A 26,599-nucleotide genomic window follows, 5' to 3' on the forward strand; every position below is an offset into this window, starting at 1 on the left:
AAATACTTCCATTTGATTTTCTCATTCACTCTCCCTCTTCAATTTCAGCTTATTTAAGAAACATTTCAATAGCAGACAAAGAGATAAGATGCAAGATAATCCTTTAGAGGATAAGACAGATGTGTAAGTGTTTATACAACCCACTTAGCACAGCCTTTCTGCAAATTTGCTCTAAGAATCTAAATAATCTTGCACAGGTGGTTGATACAAGGAAGTCGCAGGTCTCAACCAGAATGGAAGCCAGAGAATATTTATTAACTGGACACTTGAAACCAGGCTGTAGAGATAACACAGTAATTGACAGCACTTTGTAGGGTTTCTAACCATATGACAAAGCTGTCCTAAATCGTATTTCCACTGCTGGTGAAAACTCAATGCCTGGATATGGTCATGAAACAGATCAATACTCGTATCTCTCTAATTTTATTCAACTAATATGTGTTACATCATGATACCTTCAGTACATCAGGCAATTGGTTGCAAATCTTCAGCATCAGCTTTCTCATAACCTAAATGCTGTATATTTCCTACTGTGGGAGATGCTTTGATAATTTTATTACACCTTAATTTCAACAGAGTTGCACACAACATTTTAAAATGAATGCCGCATTAAACTAATAAACAGTGAAGTATTCTTCAGCCCAGGCACAACGATGCCACATGGAAGTCAAAGATGGATTTAAGGGTACAAATGCCACCTCCATACTTTATCATGGCTTCAAACTGATGGATGGGTCTGTGCATATATCCTTTTCTGCTTCTATTTTGTTTTCCTGACTGTTTATTTTACTTAATTCTTGGCTATTATCACATTAAAATAAAATCTTATTACTGCTGATTACTCAGTCTGTTGTCCTATTTAGGTTATAATACCTTGGATAAATGTAGTTACAGGAAGGAAATATAACTGTTTCTTTGAAATGATGTAATTTTGATTATATACAGACATGGTAGTAAATTATAACAGTACTTTGGAATTCAGCCATATAAGTAGTCCTGTAATTAGGGGTACTTTACCCAGGATATTACCAAACATTATCAGGGGAATAATAATGGACCATGTGCTGAATTTACTTAGTCTGTACTTCCCATAAAGGGTTCCCAAAGCACCTGACAAAGATTACTACTGTAGTTCTTACAAACCCATGAGATTAGATAGATTGAAGAAGGTTTTTTTACAATGAGGCTGGTAAAACACTGAAAGAGGTTGATCTAGTTGAAGATGTCCCTGCCTATTACAGGGAGGTTTAGATGACCTTTAAACGTGCCTTTCAACCCAAAATATTCTATGATTCTATGTGGAAGGTACTCCTTGTTCTCCTTTTACAGAAATAGGAAGTTGCAATGCAGGAAACATTTTCCAAAATGCTTATGGATTTTCTGATATTAATATTCAAAGAGGTGTGAGACAGAGGGAGGTGGAAGGAAGTTCTTCTGTCACTCTAACAGCGTGATGAGAGTCAACTCCAAGCCTTTTCATCACAATCTCGCACATCTATGAATGAATATAACTTGTACTATGCTTCACCAATGTATTTAGACTGAAAAAAAGTAAGGGCATGCCAAAGATCCAGAATGAAAGAAAGAGAATAAGAAACTAATTTAAAATGAGTTCTTAGCACAGAATTGCTAGTCCCTGGTGATTTCTTTAGGCCTCCTGCAACATCCAACATAGCCCAGAAGGCTTCAAATATTTTCATCCTGTTACATCCCTAAGAATACAAGACATGATGATTTGACTGCGCTGCAATTGATAATCTAAAAACAGCTTTTCTGTCCCTCATAGCTCTCTGTGATTCCAGCTCATTGCACCTATAGAAAAACACAATTTTCTGTGTTTTGCTTTCACATAGCATGCTTTCATATAGTATTTTATGCACTACATGGAATTTCTTTTTTTTTGTTTGAAACACTGTAGCTAGAAACTGCTATAGGCCTTTATTAAGCGTAATCAAAATAATTAAAACATGAATTAAGAGGTAGATGTTTTCCAGATGTAATTGCCCCCTCTTAACACTGTCATAAAGATTAAGTAAAACTAGATAAACTCCCAAATTACTTACATGTGCATAATTTAAATTTATCACTACAATTAGGTTTGTCTATCTAGAACATCAAACTTGTTCTTTATCCCAGACACAACTTTTTCATACAAATATTTTGAAAACTCTTCAGAATTTTGAAATATAATATATATAAATTTATCAAGTAATTTGTGCTTTGTATTATTCAGTCAACTTTCTTCAGGAGACTGAAGTGCTTGAAGAAACAGTTGAGCTGTGGCTGAATGAATTACTGTGTGGTACCAGAGCAGTGTAATTGCCCATGTGCTAGCTCTTAGCCGGCCAAGAAAAATGTGCTAGCTTAAAATTCTACTACGCTAACATGCTTTCCTAGCATTTGCAAGGGGCTGCAAGTTCGTCTGTGGTCAGCTCAGCTGATTCATAAAAATTAATAAAGCTACAGTAATTTTTTTTCCTCAATCCTTTCAAAAGAAATTTAATATTTTGGTATAATTTAATAGTTTCATATTTGATAGATCAAATAATGACAGATTGGAGTGAAGTTTTAGTCTATATTTTAAAGTTTGTTTCTTTTTACAGCAGCTCCTATGTTTGTTCTGGGCAATCACTCTAAAAACATAAAATGCCACCATCAGAAATAAAGAGCAAAAGGGAGACAGAAGAACAAATAAACATAACCTAAAGCAGACAAAGAGATAAAGGAATAGGAACTGAGAAAAATATGAGAGCATAGAAATGGCTTTTTTTAGATTTCTTCAGAGCAAAATGGAATCTTCCAATTAACTTCAGTGGATAGTCAGATAGTACCTAAAGACTGGGGTTGGGGGTGGACCTAGAACAAGACATGGGCTGTTATGTCAGAGAATCCAGTAATTCCAAAACCCTGAAAATCCCTTAAACATCTTCTTTTTCAGAGACTACTGTACAGATATGTCAACCTTTAACCTTCACAGATGGAAGGATTTCTGCATCCCTTTCTCTTTCTTTCAACTCTTTCCTTGTTGTGCTATGTCGTATTTTGGTTTTTGCTTTCTTGTTTTCAGTTCTGGACTTTCTGAGAGTTTTGCTCCAAGCAGACATTGGTTTGCCTGTCCTTGAGATCTGGCCACAATTTTTAGATCATCCAAGATTTTTCCTTGTGTTAGTTAGTATGAAGGAAAGAAAGATAGGTTCAAGGACCAAGAAATTTGCATGTTTAGGTGATCTGAGGCACATGGATACTGCTAAACCATAGAAAATGTTTTTGACAGCTAATTCAGTGGAACCACATGACAAATACTGACCAAGGGTAAGATGGTTTTTATAACTCCCATGTTAGGTAAAAATGGACATTCAAATTGTATTCTTAGAAGAGCACCAGAGTGCAGAACATACCAAATTGGAGCAAAGTCAGAAAACCCAAAGGGAGAAGTAAGGACTATGTGGAATGCTGCAATTTATTCAGTGGAGTCAGTTTTGAGCACTGTTTTGCAAGTGTCTGCATGTGGAACAAATATTTGATAGGACCAACTCCTATTGTTCAGCCCAACAATTTTCCACATCTATCCATCTTTCAAATAAAGATTAGTAGACTGACAGTCCAACATCTCAAGGGATTTATTTCTGAGATAAATAAGCATGATAAGAGAGAGGAGTATATAATAAAAGGAGTGCAGAATAATAGTCAGTCAGCAAGAATGGAACCCTGGACATCGTGAACAGGCTGGTGGAGGACACAAAGCACAATATACTGGGAGGAAGGAAAGTTCAGAGTTATGATAACTGGGGAAGGTTTTACCAGGGACATGCTAAAGCCAGATTAGAAGACTGACTGCCTGGCATGGAGAACAGGGCATGCTATATGTGAAAATGAAGAAATGTGGTAACAGTATTTGGGGAATGAAAAGATCTCACATCTTCTGGGTGGAAAAATCAGCCCTTGGCCTGTACGGAGAGGATGTAAGTCCTCATTGCGCCCATGCCATGAAAAATGACAGGACAAAAATATGTGAGAGGCAATATGGGATTTGTGTAAAGCTCCAGGATACGGAGTGGAGCAATGCAGGGAATCCCCAGGATGGTGCAAAATTAATTTCCATTGGTTTGAAGTGTGTGATGTCTTGCTACCAACTAATATGCAGCACACAGCACTTCACTGTGGTTTTCAAGTTTGAAGTACATTGCCATTATTCACCTTTCAACAGTGCTATGACAAAGGTAAGGCCACAGAATGATTTATGACTAATATTTTTTCACAGAATCTGTATGATCAGCAAAGTTTTGAAAAAAATATAATGTAGCAGGACTAGACTGACCTAAAATAACTAACACCTAAACTTATTTTCTGGGAAAGTCCAGCTTTATGGAGTAAACAGGGGCTTCACTGTGTGAATATCACTGAACAATTGGTTATAATGTTTCCAAATACAGAGCAGAAATGCTAACCCAACACCATTAAACTCCTTTTGTTCCTTATTGTGCCTGGATTTATGGATTTCCTTTCCTAAAGGACGAAATTCTGCTGCTTGCAGTTATATTAGGTCATGAGACAATCCATTTCCCTCGGGGTCATAAAACTGCCACTATTTTCTCAGCAATTAAAGGAAGCCAAAGTAATTGCATGGTGCAACTCAAAGGTATACACAGAAATCTATGCACAGCTCTGGAAGTACAAGGGAAATCCTTGTCATGTTGACAGCAGTAACAAATCTCCCATTAATCATGGGGCCAGGATTAGTTCTAAATATTTGCTGAGAAAAGTTCTTGTCATTTTACCTATGACACCTGTGTTACTTGAGGTAGATTCCCTCTAAGCAGGGCTGCAGTTTGCAGAATGCACAATTTTAGGTTAGAAACCTAAAAGGGTTCCCAGTCAGAAAGATGATGGCATGGAGGATGAAACTGGTTCTTTTGAAATTGCCAAAATTTAATCCCAAGGTTCCAAACCACTTGGACCAACTATTCAGTTGAATGGAACCACCAAATCTCCAGGGTTTCTTTTCTACTAATAAATACTTACCATTGATCCTTAAATAAAAATCAAACAAAAAAAATTATGCTGATATCTATGAACTCCTTCCCTGATTTTTTTTCTCAGTTTTTCTGGAATTCTTCTGAATTTGTTCACTTTTTATGAGGATATATCATGGAGAAAGTTTTGCACCCCATCCAATACTGAAAGGACTGCAAGAACTAATGCTCATGTATCCAAGCAAAAATATTTATCATAAATTCCCTCTAAATAGCCTTTTATTATTTCTTTAAAACAGGGATATATTTTAAAGATTTCACTTATTTTACAGACTGCTCTTCTGGGAAAGAAATACTGTAATAATGAATTACCAAAAGCATTGCCATGGAACAATGACTGTTTGATTTAAAATACTATTCTATTTCAAAACTACCTTCATATTTTTTTTGAAAAAAAATTAATTCAGCTTTTAAATAATCAGAATTGAAGAACATTATTTGATTTTCTGTTAGCTTCAGCATCAGTTCTTTGCAAACTTTTGATACACCAAAAATTTTACTTTTTGCCATGGTTTGGCTCAAAAAAATTATTTTATTTTTTGGAGTCCATCATTATCTGCTCAGGTGTACACTCTTGGTGCTGCCTCTTGCTGCTTTGCCATTGTATGGTGAACTTTTTTATTCAGTTCAACCCACTGAGATGGAGGAGGACTCATCCTGATTTTCCTGTGGGGTACAGGAAGAAATAGCAGCCTGGTGACAAGATCCCTTTTAAACCTGTTGCCATAGTAACAGGCAGACAATCTTCCTCTTTACATAACCTCCAGGCTGGGAATTTTTCAAATCAGGGTGCTGTCTCTTTTCTGCCTGGCTGAGCTCTGTTTTGCAAACATTAATTGCCTTTCCCCACAATCCCTAGCACCCAGATTTTCCACGTGGCAGTGAAGGGCCAAATGGTGGCTCCTGTTCCTGGGACAAGGTCATGGTTTAAGTACCCCCACTCTGGGCAAGTTTGAGACAAGGCATCTCGATATGCTGCTGTCTGTTCTCTTATGAAGGGAAATGACATTATAAAAAGATGGAAAAACAAGTGAAGTTGCACAATGAAAGGTGACAACTGAACTCAGCAGTGAAAGCTGGGATTGTGTTAGCAGTCTGCTGATGTTTATGTGGCTGTACTGCTTCTGCCAGTGCAAATTCCCTTGGGAACAAAGGGGTCTATGTGCCCAGCACTCTGACAAAAATCTGCTGTCATTTACCTCCACACTTGGAGCATCTCCACCACCCTGGCTGTGCTAAAACTGCCCCACTGCTGGCAGAACCTAAGCAGGCAATGATGGGAATTGTGGAGGAATTCCACAGGAATGTGGAGGTAGAGCATGGTAACTTTTTTCCTGAGGAAGTCAAGAAGATATAATTTAAGCTGCTTGTCATTACATTTTAAAGGCTTCACTGTTTATCCTTATGAAAAGGGAGAATCTAGTGAAAACCCTCATTGAGGAAGGTAGGTATGGCTAAGCAGTTGGTCTGTCATCATCTCATCTCATCTCATCTCATCTCATCTCGTCTCGTCTCGTCTCGTCTCATCTCATCTCATCTCATCTCATCTCATCTCATCTCATCTCATCTCATCTCATCTCATCTCACCATCATCATCATCACCATCACCACCATCACCATCTCACCTCTGTTGCAGCCATCACACTCTTTATGGGAAGGTAAATGTTGAGAGTCAGGTACGCACCCAGGTGTTACAGAGGTCAGCAGCCACCAGGGAGAGGAACATGCTAACATTCTTTGCTAACATCCCACATGTGAAGTCATTTAGAACAGAAATATTTTCTTATGAATGCATAACCCTCTTTGTATTCTGTAGTAGAAATGGATGAATAATTAATTACAAATATCCAATTTGATTATTCTTACATCCTTACAAGTATCTATGCCTGCTTGTGAATTGACCTTGGGCCTAACGGGATTTTTGCAGTTATTTGACATTATGAGGTATTTAATTTTTGGAAATAGCTTCGGATCTGAAGATTGTTTGTAAGCGTTTGTTGCCAACAACCTGTAATTAAAATGCTGGACAGTTACTGTGTTTTTATATGATCAGATCATATGATATGATTTTTTTGTATGACTGAAAGTAATTTACAGAATAAGTTCTCAAGCATAACTAAAAAGAATCTAAAGTTAAAAATTTATTTTCTGAAAAACATTTCCTATTATTTCATTAATGTTTTCTACAGTCTTGATTATCATATCAATAAGCTTCTACATTACAGTTTTGGGTACAGAAAAACAAAGGATATGAAGTGGAATTATTTCAAGATATGATGGAATAAGAGAAATAAGAAAAGCTTTTTTTTTTTCCCCCAGTCTCTGTTCATCTACTCACAATTAGCAAATTATATGACACTGAATCATATGTGGGCATGTCATATTTAAAATCTCTTGTAAATTTGAAAGACTTTTATATTGTCATACCAAACCACCTGGCTACATATTTTTATTATATGACAAAAAGATAGCCCTGTGGTAAGAGGCCTAACTTGAGAAATCTGCAGTCAAGTTTTCTGTCAGCTGTGAATTATTTGTATGGTTCAGGACAAGACCATGGGCAGGAGTGTCAGCTGCCATGGAGAGGTTTGACCTTACCTCACTGGGTTGCAGTGATCCTTTGTGCATTATTCTTGTAGACTGCCTACTTCAGTTCCCCACAGGACTAGAATAAAACTGTACCTCTGAGTGTTAGTGTCACAAACCAGGGAAACATTCAGTCTGTGACCCATCTAGGAGCTTAAACCAGAGTGTTACTGTGCCTGCTGATTGGTGGGAGGAGTGTCACTGTAGTGATTACTCTGTGTGGCCAAGCCATGTGCCTGACTGAAGTTCCACCAGCTCCAGTCAGTCTAGAGATGTTTGACTATCCCTGGATGCTCTGGGGGAAGGTGCCAAGGACGGAAGGGCCACAGTCAAGAGTCAAGAGCTCACTGACAACCCCTCCTCTGTTCTTGGGAAAATTTCCTATGGTTTCTGGTACATGAAGCTAAAACCCTTGGGAAGTGTTCAGATAGACTTTACTGAGCAAGGAGGGATAATACAGTAGAAGGGCAGACAGACTGAAAAGTCAGGACTTTATTCATGTTTTCATTTCAAGAAAATCCATGTCCTTTCTTCCTTCCAACACATAGGGTCATAAAGGCATGATCATGCAATCAACAGTGATTGAATAACCATGAGTTACTGTCTGACACTTGAACCTTACAAATTAATCAAAAGCATCAACTGTGAAATGAAAATACATTTTTGTAACCTGCCCTTAAACTCCCTTACAGTTTACTTTGCAATTGGGGCATGTTAAGAGCATTATTATTAACTGCAACCTGTTTTACAGGTTTCCACTTTTCCTTAACATCAATTCAGTACCCATTCCTGGAGAGAAAACAGCAATTTACTGTAGCAAAAAGCCTTTAGTGCAAGTTCCCTTTCTTTGCTTGACATTAGATGATGCTAACTATAAAACTTAAAATAACTTTACAATAATTTATTTTTCCCACTTTACTCTGTGTATGTGCTACCTATTAAAATATATGTTTAAAGAGTTCATCCCATCTTACCTGTTCCCACTTCTTTAACTATCTGACAACTATCCTTTCAAACATGGAATTTTTCTATGTCTCCTGCTAAGATTGCACTATTTGCTTTTGACACCTAAAGCAAAATATTGCCTTACCCTTTACATGCCTAAAGTAAACAAGACTGAGAAATTTTTAGATGGCATAGAAAAAGAAGTTTCATTAATTTTTTTTCTAATACAGTAACATTGTTTAGATAATATAAACACCATCTAGAAGAAAGCTTGGAATGAAAGGACTCCAGTTTCTGTGAGACTCACGGTGAGCTGCTTGAGATCACACATCAGATCTCTTGCTCCTATCACCTTGCCCTGCTACCTTTATTTTCCTATTTGGATAAGCAGGTTTCTTATTTGAGATATTCCTAGTGAAAAGAATAGGAATTCTTGGTGTGAGTGTGAATCTTGTAACAATAATACACCCTGCTGTGGTAACAAATAAATATTAATGGAAAAACTATGAAGTATTGTTCTCAAAAACTGACTGTTAATGCTTGGATAACGTTTTTTTTGAAGGAACACATTGCATTTCTGCCTGTTTTAACTAATGAGATCTTTTAAAGAACGAATACTGGGAAAGAGTTGAGAACAATCCTATCCCTTGATACTTTTTTCCAATTAAGGCAGTGGATCATTTTATTAAAAATATTATTTAATGACTATTCAGCATTTTCACTCTGGTGAGATACTGTGTAAACATTAATTAAACCCACCAAAGCCCCAAAGCTCACTAGGAAACTCTAAACCCACTTTACAAACAAGGACCTGGAGCCAGAGATCTTTCAGTACTGGAGAGATCATAACTTTAATTTCCTTGGGACAATGAGAGTCTGGAATAATGAATGGCCCTGCAGTTAGAGCTACCTCAAAGAACAACATCCTGACTCTGTCTTGACTCAGGGCAATTTATTTTACTTCTAAAGGAAAGCCCTTTCTGTGCTTTATTAAGGGATGAATGTCTCTAGCAGTCAGTGAGATTGAGACTGTCCACACAAAATCATGAGACAGTCATTGGGTTATGTATATACAGAAAAGAATTGGGCCCATTTCCATAGTCCAAGGATTAAAGTATCCACCCAGAATCATATTTCTCTCCAAAAAATAATTAACTTCATACATGCGCAAAAGCAAGAAAAATTGAAGACTAAGAAAGATGTGCTTGCAGTTTTTTCACTTATGTTATATATCCAGTTAATTGGTTTGAACACAAATCTTCAAGTGACAGAACATAACACTGGGGCAAAGACAGAAAGACTGATGTGTCCTATCAATCTGTAGAGGTGTAGCACATTACCATAGCTGTAACTGCAGAGCTTGTCTCCACAGAATTTAACTATCCCACAATTTTTAAAAAAGTCTTTCAAATTTCAGTGATACTCTTTAGGGGAGAAGGGGATATCATATGTTTTTATATTACTGATGATACCCAGTCCACTTACTTTCACCATCTCCAGGTTGATAATTAGGTCCTGTGAGAAGGGCAGGATTTTCTTCTGAAAATATTAAAGCCATCCCCCTCTTCCCATGTATAATCTAGCAATCTCTGGTACTTATTTTCAGAGGACTGTAATAAGGACAAAGTTTAGGAGTAAGGAAAGATTTGTGTTAATCTTTGATTACCTATTTTGTAAGAGGGTCCTTGCTCCTACAGACACCTGATGTTTAATATTATTGACTTGTATGTCATTTACTCTGGCTCCAGAAATCCTGCAGCTCTTTCTCAAACAAGTGGGAAGGAGAACAATTTTGACGTACTTCTAAATCATGACTTACCTCACTCTTCATTAAGCTTCTAAAGTAGGCCAAACCTGCTATGTCCCAGAAAAGTCTATCACTCTTCATTGACTCTAAATGAAGTCCCAAAACCTACAGTCTAGACATCTACATCTGAAATACTTTCCAGCTCTCAGATGAGATGAATTCTAACCCAGGGCATCTGAACTCCTTCCTGTGCAGTAAAATGGGACAGCAGGGTGGAAAACTCCAAGAAGTCTTGGACAAAAATGTCCAAGAAGGCTGCGAGACTTGTTCATTTCATGACTCCTCCATAGGATTCACTTGTGAGATTCCTAGGAAGCCTCATGTTTAATGATATCTTCCCTTTTACACCACTTTGATTAAGACAGAAACTGCCTGAGGCTTCCTCAGTCTCTTCCTTAACACATTATTCTGTCTAATCTTTGGAATGTATCCTGTAGCTTCTTTTCACTTGTTTTGGAATGTTAAGTGACTAAAAAAGTCCAATACAGATATTTTTACATTGAACATTTGTTACATTCCCTGATTTAAGTGTAACTGAGTGGTAAACACTACTTGTTTGAGACAATCCTCTTCTAAGAGATTAGCTAAACACAGGGACATAACCTGTCTGAATTCATGCTCCTTGTTCTAACTGCTTAGGTAGCTTTCCTTAACACATCAACTATAATTCATCTTCCTACCAGCGGGTAATAACACGGTCAGGGCAAGAGTTTATAATATTCTTGTCAACTACAACAATATCCTAATAGCAAAAAATAAACTGTTGCAATATATTAACTTGAGCATATGCACGAAAAGAAAAATTACTTTACATGACTTCTGAAATGTAAGTAAGCTCATGTTGAATAAAGGGAGCTTTAAGCAGCAAACACATAGAAACCACTTCTTATATTGCTTTTCTAAAAATAACCACATTGCATATAAATTGTAATTGCATATAAATCAAAATTTTGATGGATTTCACATAAACCAGGGACAATCTGAGTATGAAATTCCAGGAACACAAACTCAATTTATCACAATCTGAATGTATAAAACTGAAGCCAGTGGGACACTTTAGTACTAGCTTTGTAAGACACAAGTATCAGGTTTTCCCTCATGGGCTTTAAGAGTTTCTGATTTCTTCTTGCTTCTGTTATTTTTTTAAATTGAAAAGGTAACACTGAAAACTCTGTCTGCATTTAGGATGTTCTATAAAAAGTAAGACAAGGAGAAAACCACAAAAGAAGGAAGGTTGGCAATTTCCTTGAACGCCTTCTTTTGAATTCTCGGTTGCCTGAGTGTTACTCAGACCTGATGATTTTCCTTTGCATTCACCTTACGGAGCAGGTGAGGAACGCCCAGAAGGATGTGACTGAGAGGTTTTTGGCCACTGTCACTGACACCCCGCGGTGCCAGGGGCGAGGCTGTGCCCCAGAGCAGCCTCTGTGCCCCAGCCCCGCACAGCTCGGGCTGCACAAGCAGTACCAGGAATCTGAGAGATGCATCTGTACCTAGCTCCTCCTCTGGCGTCCCTGGAAAACTGAAGCTCGACTTGAGCAGATCGCCACCCTCTTCTTCTGAAAAGACAGAAACAAAGTAGCTATTTAATTACTCTGATATTTTTCTCCATCCAGACATAACTCTCCACTTGTTTTTAAATCCACTAAGTGACACGTATTACCTTTCAGGACCTCTGTTAATGTGAAGCTGCTGAGTTGCTATTATCTGCAGTACCTATCCCTTTGCCAGTTTTTCAAGTGTTCTTCTATTAGCAATATTATTAATTATGATTATTTTAATTTTGCTAGACATTTTCAAATCACTAGTGTCATAATATTCATAAATGCCTTTTTTGCAACATCTTTTACATTGTTCTTTCCAATATTTAAATTGTTTTCCCTTTTAGCCTTCATGTAATTATTCCAGAAGAATCCTTATTGTTGGTTCTCCAGTTGCACCTCTAGCACTTCCCACACATGATTCTCAGGCCACTTCTATTAACTTTTATACACAAACATTTCAATTCTGCCATTGTAAACTATGATAATGCTGTGATGATGACTTTTTCCTATCATTAGCATTTAATTTTTTTCCAGAGATAACTTCTGTAATTCTGAAAGAGTATTTAAACTTGGATGATATGTATATGCTGCATGAATGCAGAAGCCATGTGAATGCCCTGAGTGCAGCTCTGAGCTACCTTGCTTATATCCCTTTCAGAGCTCCAGTTTGTTGCCTCTGCATTGCCCTCTTGTCATGCTGGCATATAAACTAATTTTGCATCAGGCACCTAGTCTAGATATGCTTATAATGGAGCTGCAAATGGAAAACTGGGTCAGTAACAATTCCATGAGATGCAAGATTTGCTTCAGAATGCATACATTACAATACAAAATATGTCAGCAATATGTTTCATGTATTTACTCAATACTACATTTTTAATGTTTTTTATATTTTTCCCTATTCTCCATATTTGCTGGTGTCTCAGGTGGGTGGGAATTATTGAGCATACACAGCCTTCCACTCTCCTCTTTTTTATCATCTGTGTATGCTACAAGACACCCCAGAAGAGCTGGGAAACAATGGAGTACTTAATATCCTCCCACTGTACATTCAACCAGCAGCTCTTGAAAGAAAGATAAAATCAGGTATTGCAAACTATGTTTTTCTTCCAAATAACTCACATCAGTTCATGCTATCATACCCTCAGGCAGACCTTTCTGTAAGGTCAAACCAACTCAGACTTTTCTTAAGAGTACCTCAGTGAGACCAGCTTGTTTTTGTGGTGCAGCTTACAAGAGACACACAGTTTTGCCTGTTTCAATGCTCCATTTAACAAGCACATGCATTTTGCATATTTCTTGGTCTTGGTTACACTTTTTATTCGTACTCTGATTTTTTCCCAATTATCTCACAGCAAGCAAAATGAGTGAGTATACTCATGTGGATCTCTCAAGCATTTGTTCTGAGATTTTTGACAATTTCTGAGGTTAAGAATATCTAATTGGTAACAATAAGTTGTATAGCACAGATACTGCCTGGAAAATTAGTTCCAAGGATGTTAAGAATGTTGGATAAGCCGAGCTGTCAAATAAACATCCTGTTTATAAACTCAATTGTTAAATAAACTCAGTCTGCTAAAATACAGCCTACGAGAGATCTCAGTAAGTGATGGATGAAAAGTCATACACAATTTAAAAAATGACTGGCATATGAATTTAAATTAAACTTAATTTGGAGAGGTAATGGACAACTCTAATTAAATAAAAGCACAAATTAGGCAGTTTCCATGGAGACTTTGCTCACATGATCTGCCTATATTGTATAACTCATATGCTTGTCCTCTAATGTGGCTGCAAAGGAATCAGTTTTAAGTAATGAAAGTTATAACAAAAATATTCAGAAGGATCCTTTACAGTCTTGGAAGTAAGTAGGAGATCTTACTGCTGACTTGAAAATAAAGAAGATAGTTTTATATTTTTGAAAAATCTATTAATCAATTCCAAAGGTCTATCATGCACATATATTCAGAAACACATACAGAATGAATGCATAACATTATTTTCCCTTTCAAGAAATCAGCATCATAAAACAAATCTGTCCAAAACTAGACTAAGATGCTAGGAGTAGGCTAATCAAGACTAAACATTTAGGGGTGTGAAGTGTTTGAGGAAAAAAAAAGAGAAGACAAATGTTCTCTTCCAAAATTAAAGGGAAAGGTCATGCAATGAGATCTGTAAGCCAGATTCTGATTTTGCTGTAAGCATTCCTGTACAGATTTGAACAATCCACTTAATCTCTTTCTGTCTCAATTTCCCATTAGAATGAGAATTAAAATTAATTTCTTTCTTGTAGCTGTACTACATTTGTTAATGTCAGTGAGCCTGTTGTCTAGAAAAATCTATAGAGAGAACAAAGAGATATAATGTCCTTCCTGCAGAGGAGCTATATGCTGTCATATATAGGGTCAATTGCAGCTATTTCAAAGGAACTTGGAATTTCTTTGTCATTCCCTTAGGTTTATGAATCTTTATGAGGTTATGAGTAGGTCTTAGTGATTAGTTTACTTCCTAATTATGAGGACTTCTTAGTTCTTTATATTTTATAAGTATGTATTCACATCACTATTTCATAATTTCTGTTCTTTTCAAAAGGCTTTTGTAATTTCAGCCCTTGAGGAGATTCAATTTTTGTGTTCTGCACTTATGAAGCATAAATTAATCTAGAGTCTTGGTGGCTCCAGCAGTATTACACAGATGATCTTTGTATGAGATTTAACTGTACTCCAAACTCATATTATTCCTTCAGCATCAGGCATGCATGGCCTTTGTTTCTTCAGTTTAAATTTTACCTAGAAATTGCCATTTTTATTATTGCCCATAAAAATGAAAATCATGGCCTTCATTCATGAAGACACAGCATTCATGAGCACTTCATGTGTCACAGTAATGGAGTCAGGCAGATTATCACAGCATTCCCACTCTGAAATGCAAGTGTCAGAGAATGAGTGCATTCATTTCATGTCATTCACCTTCTCTGTCTCATAGATATACATGGCCTCAGCTTGCCCTTTGCTGCCTGCTGGTAGAACATTCTACACCACTGGACATAGAAGAAAGTTGTGTTCTTAGCATGGCATTCTTAAAGAGCAATGGATTGAAAACAAAGAGATTATGAAAATAGGATGATTTACAATATACATTTTCCAACAATATATGGAACACATTTCACACACAAAGGACACATCAGTATACAAACTACTGCATCCCAGACAGGTCTAAATAGGAAGCAACACTCTTGCTCTGAACCTGAAACTAAAACATAGCAGGAAAAGTCTTCACTCTCAACAGGGCTCAAAAAATTGACAAAAAATGAAAGGCTCTAAAATGCAGACAAATTTGCTTCTGTGAAAGCTCAATGTATAGTAAAATGATGCTGTGATCTGCATAAGTAGGAGAGCACAAACTATCACTTACATATAGTATCTCATTTTCCTTTTTAAATATGTGATGTATCTGCCATTCATTCCAGTGCAACACTGCACAGATGACACTCAAAACTGTGATAGGAACTTGTCACAGCTGAAGTTTCCCAGACTTAAGCTTGGAAATGCCAGGAGATATTGCTGAGTTGGAACCAGCTTGACACATCCAGACAGCTCATTCAGCCCTGAAGCTACTGCATGTACAGAGGGAAATGACACAGAGGAGTGCCCAAGAACAAGCTGGCACAGCTTTTGTCCCCACTACAGGCTGGATGTGTGTCAGGAGTGTGGCCTGGCTTGTGCTGTTCCATACCCTGCTAAGGAAATGCTCTCTAGGAAAGCACTGCTTGGCATGGGCCAAATCTGGTCAAGGGTATGTGTTGTGGCAGGGATGAATAATCGCTCTGTCCATCCTTCAAATTTTGTCATCTCAGCTTTAACCTCTGTCTGCTCTCTGAAACTGATCTATCAGTTTAAATTCTCTTTCTTCACCTGCAAAGTCTCGACTTTTTGTTGGCCTTCATTTTTCATACATTCATTCTACCCGTAATAACCAGGCATGCTGTTTCCATTTCTTAATTTTACTTCTTTTATAACATATCCATCCAAAAAATAAGCCCCATTGTCACTGGACTTGTTGCCCACATACTTCAAAAGGTTCACATCAACAAGACTTATAATCAATTAATTACCTTCTCCATCACAATATAAAAGTAAGACTGAACTAGAACTGATGTTGGACTTAGTTCATAGGATTTTGATTTATTTATTATTGGCCTGCTCTGGACCTTGCATTATTTTTTTCCCACTGTGCTCTTTTCTTTCAGCCTGCAAGCTCTCTACGGCAGCTGTTGTTTTCCAGTTTTTATATAGTGCCTGGTATTATAAGTCTGGCAACAAATGAGAGAAAACACAGCCCTAAAAATGTCTGAATTAAACTGCAGCTGGAATTTCATTCAATCACATAATGACAGAATGTGTCCAGAGGATGAATATGGGACACTCACCACATCACTCCATAATGTGAGGAAACAAAATCACCTCTACTAGACTAGGGAAACTTAAAGATCTAGAAGACAGATCTCCTTACCTCAAGTCCTGCTATGCAACCAAAGCCTTTCCTGCAGGTTTCCTTTCACCCTGGCCAAAGACATCCCCAGACTGCTCAATGTATGTCATGAGAAGAGAACTGAGAACTGGTCCTGACCTCAGGGAAACAACCAAATGTCTGCATGCCTGGGAGATGTTGTGGACTCCTCGCCCCTCCTGCTAATTGGATTGGTTTGGACTTCCCCAACACCTCTAGAAAACCTATTCCTTTCCTCACCCAATCCTCAAGAGGTTACATCCAATCTTTATATTGAATCTATAAAGCAAACTAGGCATGGTGAAGGCTCCTCCTCCAGCCATAAGTCAACTGGCATGCTCTAGCCATATCTTCAAGAAGAACAGGTTGGATCCATCCAAACTGTGATGGAGAATGATACCTTGCTCATGCTCATTCCCTAGTAAAGCCTGGGAATTATTTGGGACAGAGAAAATTAGTTGGCCAAGTGTAAGACTAACACAGGGACCTGTTTGAGCAGCATTGCAAATAATTCCTATTTGCGAATTCCTATTTGTTGGGCATTGTCCTGGCACTGTTTAATTTACTACAGATGTAGCCCAGGTGGCAGTATTGTCAAATACAATATTCTCATGCATTGTTCTCATAGCATGCTGATAAGCAACAAATACACAGAAGGACAGCAGGGCTGGGGAAACTCTGATTGAAATGAAAATTAAAGCTGATAGTAGCAGATTTAGGGTTACTGAAGTTTTCCTTTGCAAGAGGCCTGTGTGAAAAGTATTAACAGTAAGAGGAAGTAATTTTTTAATTAAGTTGTTCTTGCTTTTCTCATCACAGTCTCCTTTTTTCTTGTGGTTATTTTTCTCTCTCTCTCACACACCCCCCCACACACAAACACAGAAATGTTTATGATGAATTCAGCATAGATCTTTTCATTTCAGTATGCTGGTTCAAGCACTGGCCCAAAAGGATATTGCTAGAAACAGGACAAATATATAGATTGCCTAAAAGACCTTTCCAACTTCCTGCAACCAGCACTTAAGGGACTTCCTGAAACAGAAGTTTAATCTAGACCATCATTTTTAATAGTCACCAATGGGTCTATCCTCTATGGATTTATCTAATCTTCTCTGAGCCCATTTATACTGATAGCCTCCACTGCATCCTGTACCAATTCACCTCACAATTTAATTATGCTTTATTTGAAAAAAAAATTTCCTTTTTGTTTGTTTATCAGGATGCCTGATAATTAAATTAGGGTCCTCTAGTTCTTTGGTTGTGAAAAATAATGGATCATTGAGCTCTACTCACTATGTGTATATAATTTATAATTGTGCAGACCATATCCCTCCCTTAGTCCTCCCTTTTCCAAACCAAAGAATCAATCTGCTTAGTGTTTTATTATGGCAGAGCTATTCTAATATTTTAATTATGCTTTTCACTCTTCTCTGTACATTTTTGTTGCTCTGCCATGCCATTTTCAGACACAGCAGCCAGAAATTAAAATGGCTTTAAAGAATGTTTTTGTTTTTGTTTTTGTTTTTTTACAGTGGTATGGTGTGGTTCTCTGATTTTTTTCTATTTTATTTTTAATATTTTCATATGCCCTTTTCATAACTTAGAGAATTTATTAGTCATACTAAGTTTTGCCCAAGAGAGACAATTTGTTTGGCTTTCCAAACACAAACATCTCATATATATTGCACTAATAAATATGGAAGTATCCCAGCCTTTTATTTACAAAACTCTTAAAACAAACCATCCTTCGCACCCCCTGAAAATCAGGACTGAGGAATTCCCATTCTCTTGCTTTCATCCAGCCTTTCCACTTTTATACAGTATGGTTGCAGACAGCAGGACTATGAACTCAGGTGTCAGTTTTTGGAGAGAGTAGCCAGCCTAATAAATCAGGGAAAGGAAGCCGTCTGTCTCCCCCAGATTCTACCTTGGAAAAAGAATAAAATAAAATATATTGCAGGAGACCACAGAAGGGATGTCAGGGATCATCTTGGTCTTGGCACACGAACTCCTACCTCCCAGCTTTTGGCAGCTGAAAATCATCCACAAAACACAGGTTGCCTTGGCAATATTATGATGATCACCCTGGAAAGCTTTAATTCCCACAGCAGCCTCTCCTGAGCCAGCCAGGGTAATTTTGCTCCTTGGAAGACTTTCTGAGCTGCCTTATCCCTTTTACCCTTGTCCTGGTTTGGAGGCCAGGCACTGCCAAGAAAAAGGCAGGAGCTCCTCCTGAAATGGAGAGCAAAAATCCCCTCCCTCCAATTTATTATAATTTGGAAATTAAGGGGCTCTCAGGCAAAGATATGGGTTTAGGAATAACAGTTTTTTACTAATATAAGACAAACAAAAACAACATCAGCTATGAAAATCAGAGACAAAACAGAACAAATAACTCAGTTCCAGTCCCTTTTCCATCGCAGTCTCTTCCTTTGCACGGTTCCATAGAAATCTACAAGTTCATCTTCCCTTCCTCACTCAAAGCACTAAATGCAAAAACATGTTGGATGATGCTGTGAAATCTTAAAGTAGAGTTACTTTTCAGTCATTCTAACATTTTCATTCATAATTCCATTAAATAACTCTATCTTCTCATATCAAAATTAACAAGTGATTGCCAAGAAAAAAAGTAACTCAGTGATAAGACATTGTGTTCAAACTTGGCTCTGTGTGATGTGCTTCAGTCTATGAAATTCCTAAAAGTTCCTTCTTCCCAGATTTTTCATGGCTGAATGACTATGTCAAGCTCTGAACAGGCTATTTGCCCTTTATTGGTTTTCAGGCTCTGTGAAAGGAATCCCAAATATTCTATAATAAAAAGTGGGAATATTAAAAAATATAATATCTCATTATTGTGAATTATAACCCACATCCTGTGAACCCAGTAGTTCTGGATACCCCAGAAAAATCTCTAGTTCTCCCTACAGCTCTTCAGAATCCATTATATTTCTTTAAGCAGGTAAACCACAACAATTTCCTTTGGTACAGTTTCCTCTTCCACCCACTGTGCCAGCTCTTGGAAAGACTCTCAGCTACCTCACAGTGGACAACTGAAGAGGTCCAAGAAGTCTGTCTTGGACCTTGGCAGAGAGGAAATAGAAAATGCTTGTCAGGAGCACAGGAGGATTTGGCCCAGCTGTGAAGGCTTAACTATCCTGTCAGAGAAGTAAAATGCTCACCAAGTCTATTAAAATACCTGCAGAAATTACATGGAAACATACTTAAGAGAGTCAAAAGTGAGGAAGAATGCCAGAGCAAAATGTAGGACAAAGTCCAGTAGTGAGAGAGGAGTATACAAGTCAGAAAACTTGACTTACACCTCTCCTAAAAATACAGTAAATTCACGAATACAAGCCGCACTGAGTATAAGCCGCATCTCTGGGTATTGGCAACTATTTTGTTCTTTGTCCATAAATAAGCCGCACCTGAATATAAGCTGCTCTGTTGTTCGCAGCGAGGACCCGCGTGCAACAAAGTTGCCAAATACTAACAGAACCGCGGCATGGCGAGGGGTTTACTGGCTCAACTAAGGCTGTGCAGGCTCGGCCTGCTAGGGGCTGCTGACGGGGCCAGGTGGCCCAGCTCGGTGGTGCCACTCGGGGCTGGCCGCCGCCTCTGGGTTCGCTCGCCCCAGCCCCACTCGCGGCGCGGCGCCGGCCGGGCACGGAGAGCGCGCCCCGCTCCCGCCGCGGTGGCGGAGGGCAGGGGCAGAGCCCCCTTCCTCCTCCCCAAGCCACAGCAATGGCAGCGCGGAGTCCCCCCATCTCTCCCCTGGGCTGCGGCAGAGGAGGGAAGAAGAGAGCTCTCCCACCTCTCTCCCCGCCCCCCGTGCTGCCTGCAGGGAGCCAGGGTAACAGAGTAACACTGTAACAATTGCGAAATGCCGGTTTTTACTGGCAGGTGCTTGGCTCGGCGCCCTGGCTGGCACGTCTGGGGTTGTAAATGTCAGAAAATTATTCACATATTAGCCGCCCCCGACTATTAGCCGCACTTCCGGGTTTCCACCAAAATTTTTGTCAAATTGCTGCGGCTTGTATTCGTGAAATTACTGTACATAAAATTTGTCCCTGAATTGCACTGGTTTTTGATGAAGAAACAAGATATTTTTCTTTGATCATAGTGATCTTTCTATCTTTTGCATGGAAATGAAAAGTAATTTAGAAAAAAACCCACTATAGATGAAATAAGCCTTTTCAATATATTTCATAATCACTTTTAGAAAAGGCATTTATTTAAGACTTTCCTTAAAAATTGCTGAAATCTCTAATACAAAACTATGTTGACAGAACATGGGTTTTGTAACCTTTCCATTGGCAGGTTAAAACTGGATAGTCTCACTATATTTTGCTTTACTCTTTGGTAAAAACCACAACCAGATATACAACAATTATTACAAGAAGGTCATGTCATTCTGATTTTACAGATTCATTTTATGGTGGGGCAAAAGGTCTGAGCAATGTCCCTGTCTTTCAAATATTCAATAAATAAAATATTTTAACATTAGAGAACAACTGCATTTGTTACACTGATCTACCATGCTAGGAGACATTTAGCATGGAAAACCTTTGACCCCAATGGGAGGTGAGGGCAAAGTCAGCAGTTCCACTGAAAACTGAAAATAGCTATTAGTATCTGCAGCTGTGAAACCTCTCAATGAGGCCTTTGACATCAGATGATGAAGCTCTATAGAGAGCTGGAGACAGGATGTGCATGTGGTTTTCTCTACGTGTAAGGTTAACAGAGAGCAGAGGGAGGGCTCAAATATATTCATTCCTACACAAGACAATTTTGGTGAGGATTTCTGTGAACACCTAAATGAGGTGGTGGTGAGATTGACAGCTGGTGGGGTTTTTTATTTAGCAAATATGATTACATATTATATAATATGCAGCTTCCTTTTGGCAATTTAAGCAGATATGAAATGCGGTACCTATAAACGAGCTTTTTTTCTCTCTCAAAAATTGCAATAACCAGAACAAGTTTTCTTCCTAGAAAGAATCATGGGTCTGGAGCAGCTGTAGCAGGCAGACTGATGGATCAGGATGCCTCATTTCTTTGCCCTATGTTTTCATCATCCTGTGGTTGCTGCTGAAGTTATGCTCCGTAGCTCAGAGTTAATGCATTTTCCAGCAATTGGTTATTAGTTCCTCCCTCACCATCCCTATGCAAATGTAATGTGAGATTTACTCTCTCATCTACTTTCTTCCATCTCTCTCATCTTTCCCTTGTCCCGTATGCCTCTCTTTTCCATCATTTTCATAGATATGATTTATTTTTTCTTATTTCTCCTTTTAATTCTCCTCTTTCTTTTTTTCTTTTAAATCTATTTCTTCCATCCACAGTCTTAATATGACTGAGGTACAAGTAATATGGCACAGGTTGAAGGTCACCTGAAGATTTTGTGCATGATGCATGCATAGTCCCAACTATGTGCTTTCCTGAGTTATTTGTACCACCAGGTCTTTAATGGAGCACTGCAAATATTTAGAAAAACCAAAGAATTGTTCCTTCTCATTCCCACAGCAATTTTCAGCTGCAGATTATAAAATTACAGCTTAAAAATAACTTAAAATTAATCAAATTGTTCAGTGATAATCTAAAATGAAAGAAACATCTATATTTTCAAATTAATTTCATACAGTTTATCCTTTTTCACAAGTTAAAAGAGATGTCAGGCAGCACATATTCAAGGCAGAAAAATGAAACTTCTAAAAATGTCAAAATAGCATGCTGCAACAATTGAAAACCTCTTTTTTTCCCCTGCATTTTTATTTGAAGAAGGAATTTGTTTGGAACTGACTCATAAACAGTTTCAGAAAGGTTGTGCTTTACAAAGAAAAGGATTTTGCCAACTACCTCACCACAGAGAGCTTTCTCACTAATGCATTTGTTTAACACTGCACAGCGGGTGCAACCCTCCTTGGGTCCTCTCTAGTTGCTCTAGAAATTGTGTAATATATAGCAGATATTTCTGTGATTGCTTAGGATACACAGACACACTGACTCATTACATTTTAAAACCAATAGGGAATTTCAAATTACAATGGGGCTGAGGTGAACCTTTCTGTTTGTTGGCTGTGACATTCAATTACAACCTGTGCAGCTGCTGGGTTATTGGGATTTTCCCTATGACACAAACAGAAATGAAGTTGAAGGACATTCAATTCTCTGTGTGGCCAGTGAAAATGGAAAGCAAAATGATAAGCTGTCTGTTGTGGTACGGGCAGAATAAATATTTAGGGTGTTGCAGAAGGTGTACAGATGCTTGGCCAGTTCCTAGTCTTAAAGTTCACTGTACTGATCTCATCAAGAGACGAAATTTTCATTTAATTTCTCAAGGATGGGCTTTTCATTGAAGCATCTGGGGAGCCTGGTCATCCTTGCCTGCCTCCCCTTGGTGTGGAGGAGTGAGCAGCTCCAGACTGGTCTCTGTCCAGCCCATTTCTCCAGGGACTAAGGAAAGTGCTGGGTTGCCAGTCTCGTCACCTCCATCCTCAAATGAGGGCCTAAAGCAAAATGACATTAAGCCAGGCTGTCACGATTACTTAAAAGGAAACTGAGAAACTGAACACAAATATTTTCTCTCAGCAAAGGTCTATTTGTTCAGGTCACCTCACTAGCTGTGGTTATGTTTGTAGCTGCTATGCTGGCAGAGGTACAACCTAAATTTCTTCCACATATAAGTGCTGCTAGTCCTACTTGAGTCACAAAGTAAAATAGTTTCCAGACGTTGCTCACTACAAGAATTTGTCTTTGAGGTCTGTGTGTGGGCAAATACCCCTGCAGAGCCAAGGTCAGTGACATTATGCACATGGACTCTTTCTGCTCCTGTATCTGCAAGGCACTAAAGGCACTCTGCACAGATGTTCACCTGGCCTTTTTCTGCCCTGGCAACAATACATGGTCAGAAATACATCCAACTTGCTCTTTGGAAGAACTCACACAACTGAAAATTTTAACAAAAAAAAGAGTTGAATAATAGCAGCAGAAGTAACTATCCATCTGCCTGAAAGGTAAGCCAAATCAGTTAAACCATAGCCTGTAAGGTAAAAGTATTTGGAATTAGATCATATCTGCCAGTAGTACAGTGTAAAGAAGTTCAGTCACCAAGGGTCAGCAGACATATGGTGACTCTAATAAACAACTGCAACACACTAGAGTGGCAAGGCCCTCACTTTGATCTGTCCATCACAGACACAAAACATATAGGAAATAACACATCATTCTGTTTACAGTTACTTTTGGGCAGTTACAGTACCTTGAACATAGGATCTTTTAATTGCAATCCATTTTTACCACAACCTTACTCTAACAGGACATCCATAAACATTTGCTGGGATGTTACATACAGTCATGCAATATTTCAGCTATGGCTGCATTTTCAAGAGAAGGAGGAGAAAGGCTTGTAGAAGGGTCTTCAAGCTCAAATTACAAATGGAAACCAAATTATTAGTGTTAGGCTCATTTTGCTTCTCCATATCTTTGCTTATTCAAGGCGATAAATAGGGGCACCAAAAGAAAGGAATAGTGAGACTTTAATTTCTGATGCAATGCTTATATCAAGCCCAGGCTGGTAGTGACAATCTCCTAGGCAGAAAATGAATTAGCAAATTCTGTGAATTCCCACAAGAGAGGTGTGCCATCATGACAAAACTGTCACCTCTTCTCTGTTGTCTCAGAATGAAAGGGCAAGTGGAATAAAATAACCTGTCAGCTTCTTACCCCATCAGCCAAGTCACATCAGTTCATCAAAGACAGTACTAGGAACCTTGCTTCCATGTACCCATTACTCACCCATGAAACTGGATGTAGTTCCTATCCTGTCATTCTGGTAGCGCTTAAGGATGCTTGTGAGTTTTAAGAATGCAAAGATGGTTTTGTTCTATGGAAATCCATGAGTAAGGCCTCTACAATTTTAGTAATTTAGTCTCTCAGTAATGGGATTTAAAATGGGTTTAAATCAGTGCTTAATTTCTGCTCTTTCAGGACAATGGCAGTGATTAGTAGTAATGTTTGACTTCCACTTCCATTTTTTTAATGCAGCTGTAATACTGTCTGCATTTGGCTGCTGCTTTAATGATTACTAATGACTTTATTTTGAAAGTAATATTATTTTTTGTATTCATTCTCTGGCCTCTGAGCAAAAAGCTAATTTGAGTCAAATTATAGAGTCTCTTCATACAAGACCTTCCGTTGGTTTAACTTTATTTGGAGTCAGTCCAAAGGAAAATGGCAAAGGCACTGAAAGCACACCATGTATTTAAAGGTGGCAGAAAGAATATGACTGTGTAAAAGTGACAGCTAAAAATAAAATAAGCAAAAATATACCATACTGACAAGAAATATATATCATTGACTTTCTAACCATCAGTTCCACTACTGAAAGCATTTAATGGGTTAAATTTCACTGCTGCACCCTCATTTCTTATATGTAGAATCATCTCCCATCACATCTGTGCAGATAATCACCTATGGCAGCACTGATAGTTGTACTCTGTGTACAACTGTAGCCTCTGAGCATGCCTTATGCATCTCTTCCTTTTGGATTTCCTGAGGAATTTTTCTTGACTTTTTCCTTGATGGATAAGTAAATTTTTGGGGGAGAGTGTTTCTGGGGGTTTTATTATTTTTCTTTCTTTTTCACTTATTATTCCCATTCTTAGAAAATACCGACTCCTTGAGATCTAAATTTCTTTGCAGGAATGTATCAATTTTAATGGTTTCCTCTTCCAGCCAAAGAGAGAAGGAAATCTTGGAAGAACTTGCTAATTTTGACATTGATTCAGCATAAAAGAAGCAGCTGCCAGCTGTTACTTTATCTGGGTCAGATTTGGTGTTAGAAAACAAGTCCCTCCCTTTGATCAACCACTCAAATTATGGTGGTGTTCTGGATTTGATATTTTCTAGGTTTTTTATTGGACCTATTTAAACTAATTTAAATGGTTAGATGCTTGTTAAGACAGAGGGAGGATGATTCACCATGCCAAAACATAAAGGTTTCCGTTTCTGCTGGGTCTGTCTGGGATGAAGCTTGCTTTCTTCATGTCAGCCCAATGAAGGAGGAAGAGGAAGGATGTTTGTGGCTATGGCAATAACTACAACTGATTTTCACTGATACAAAATCCCATAAAGTTATGCTCAAATACCCTCTCCCCCACCCTGAATTTTGCTACATCTTCGAGGCAGTGAGAGCAGGGCCTCCTGTGCTATCCTGTGCTCATTCCAGTAGTTTGCCATCTCCCGCATGCTGATGTGTGCTTATCCGTATTCAGCCCTGTGTTCTCACATCCATGAACACACTTGCTCAAGATCGTATGCCTTCTTATTAAGAATCACTACAGGACACAAAACTTTAATCTGGCTAGAAATCACCAGTTGCTAAGCAATAGCAACTCAGGCCTTCAGCACCAAGAATAGACACTGAGTCCTGTAAAAACTTAACTGGAGACTGAGCAGCAGCAGCCTCGTTGCCATCAGTACTGGAGCTAAACACATCAGCCAGCCTGCTGAACTAATTAAAGGAAATCACACTTGAGGGCAGGATAAATACCTGTCCATGAATAATGCTGTCCAGGACAGCATGACAGGGTTTCCTTCACAATTCATTAAGTTATACTCCTTATGATCTGGACACGTGGACACAGCACTGGGTAGACCCAGGGGACTCTAAAATATCTCCAGCTGTTCCCTTAGGTTTAGTTTCCCAGCTGGAAACAGCTTTCTTCTCAAAACTCCAATCAAAAGTTGTAAATAACAAGAAAAACCTCCATTAAAAGAACTCCCTGACAGAGAACTAGCATGATATCTGTAAATTGCTGCTCAATCTGTGTCATAGTATTTTTTCCTCTCATTTGATCATCTTAGAATTAAAGATTATAAATATTATTCTCTTAAATTTACAAAATCTCATTGCTGCATTGCTCAGTTCATGGTCTCCTAATGCTACAATGCTAGATTTAACATAAAAGTAATGAAATAAGTAATTAATACTAGATTATAATGGTTATTCCTAGTAATATGATAGTATTAGTATTTCTAATACTTATTAGAATAATTATTTTACTGAAAACAGTTAACAAAAAAAAGTCCACAATCTGGGACAGCAAAACCCTCAAATGGAGCTTAGGACACCTGGAAATTGCAGCCATAGAATTTTTCATCCTGGTCTTTTATTT

The 26,599-nt window shown here is 38.2% G+C and overlaps 1 protein-coding gene across 17 annotated transcripts in view; it reads right to left on the bottom strand.

Moving 5' to 3' along the window:
• DLGAP2 (DLG associated protein 2) overlaps positions 1-26,599 on the bottom strand; it is a 465,971-nt gene that overhangs the window by 96,462 nt on the left and 342,910 nt on the right. For 12 of the 17 annotated variants that reach the window (XM_033054084.2, XM_033054073.2, XM_033054072.2 and 9 more), the window contains one exon: positions 11,865-11,930. The exons of the other annotated variants lie outside the window; for them this stretch is intronic. In XM_033054084.2, coding sequence (XP_032909975.1) covers positions 11,865-11,930 — 66 coding nt within the window. The remainder of the gene's footprint in view (positions 1-11,864; positions 11,931-26,599) is intronic. 17 annotated transcript variants of the gene reach the window in all.

Source organism: Catharus ustulatus, chromosome 3 (genome assembly GCF_009819885.2).
Source record: "Catharus ustulatus isolate bCatUst1 chromosome 3, bCatUst1.pri.v2, whole genome shotgun sequence".
NCBI classification, from domain to species: domain Eukaryota; kingdom Metazoa; phylum Chordata; class Aves; order Passeriformes; family Turdidae; genus Catharus; species Catharus ustulatus.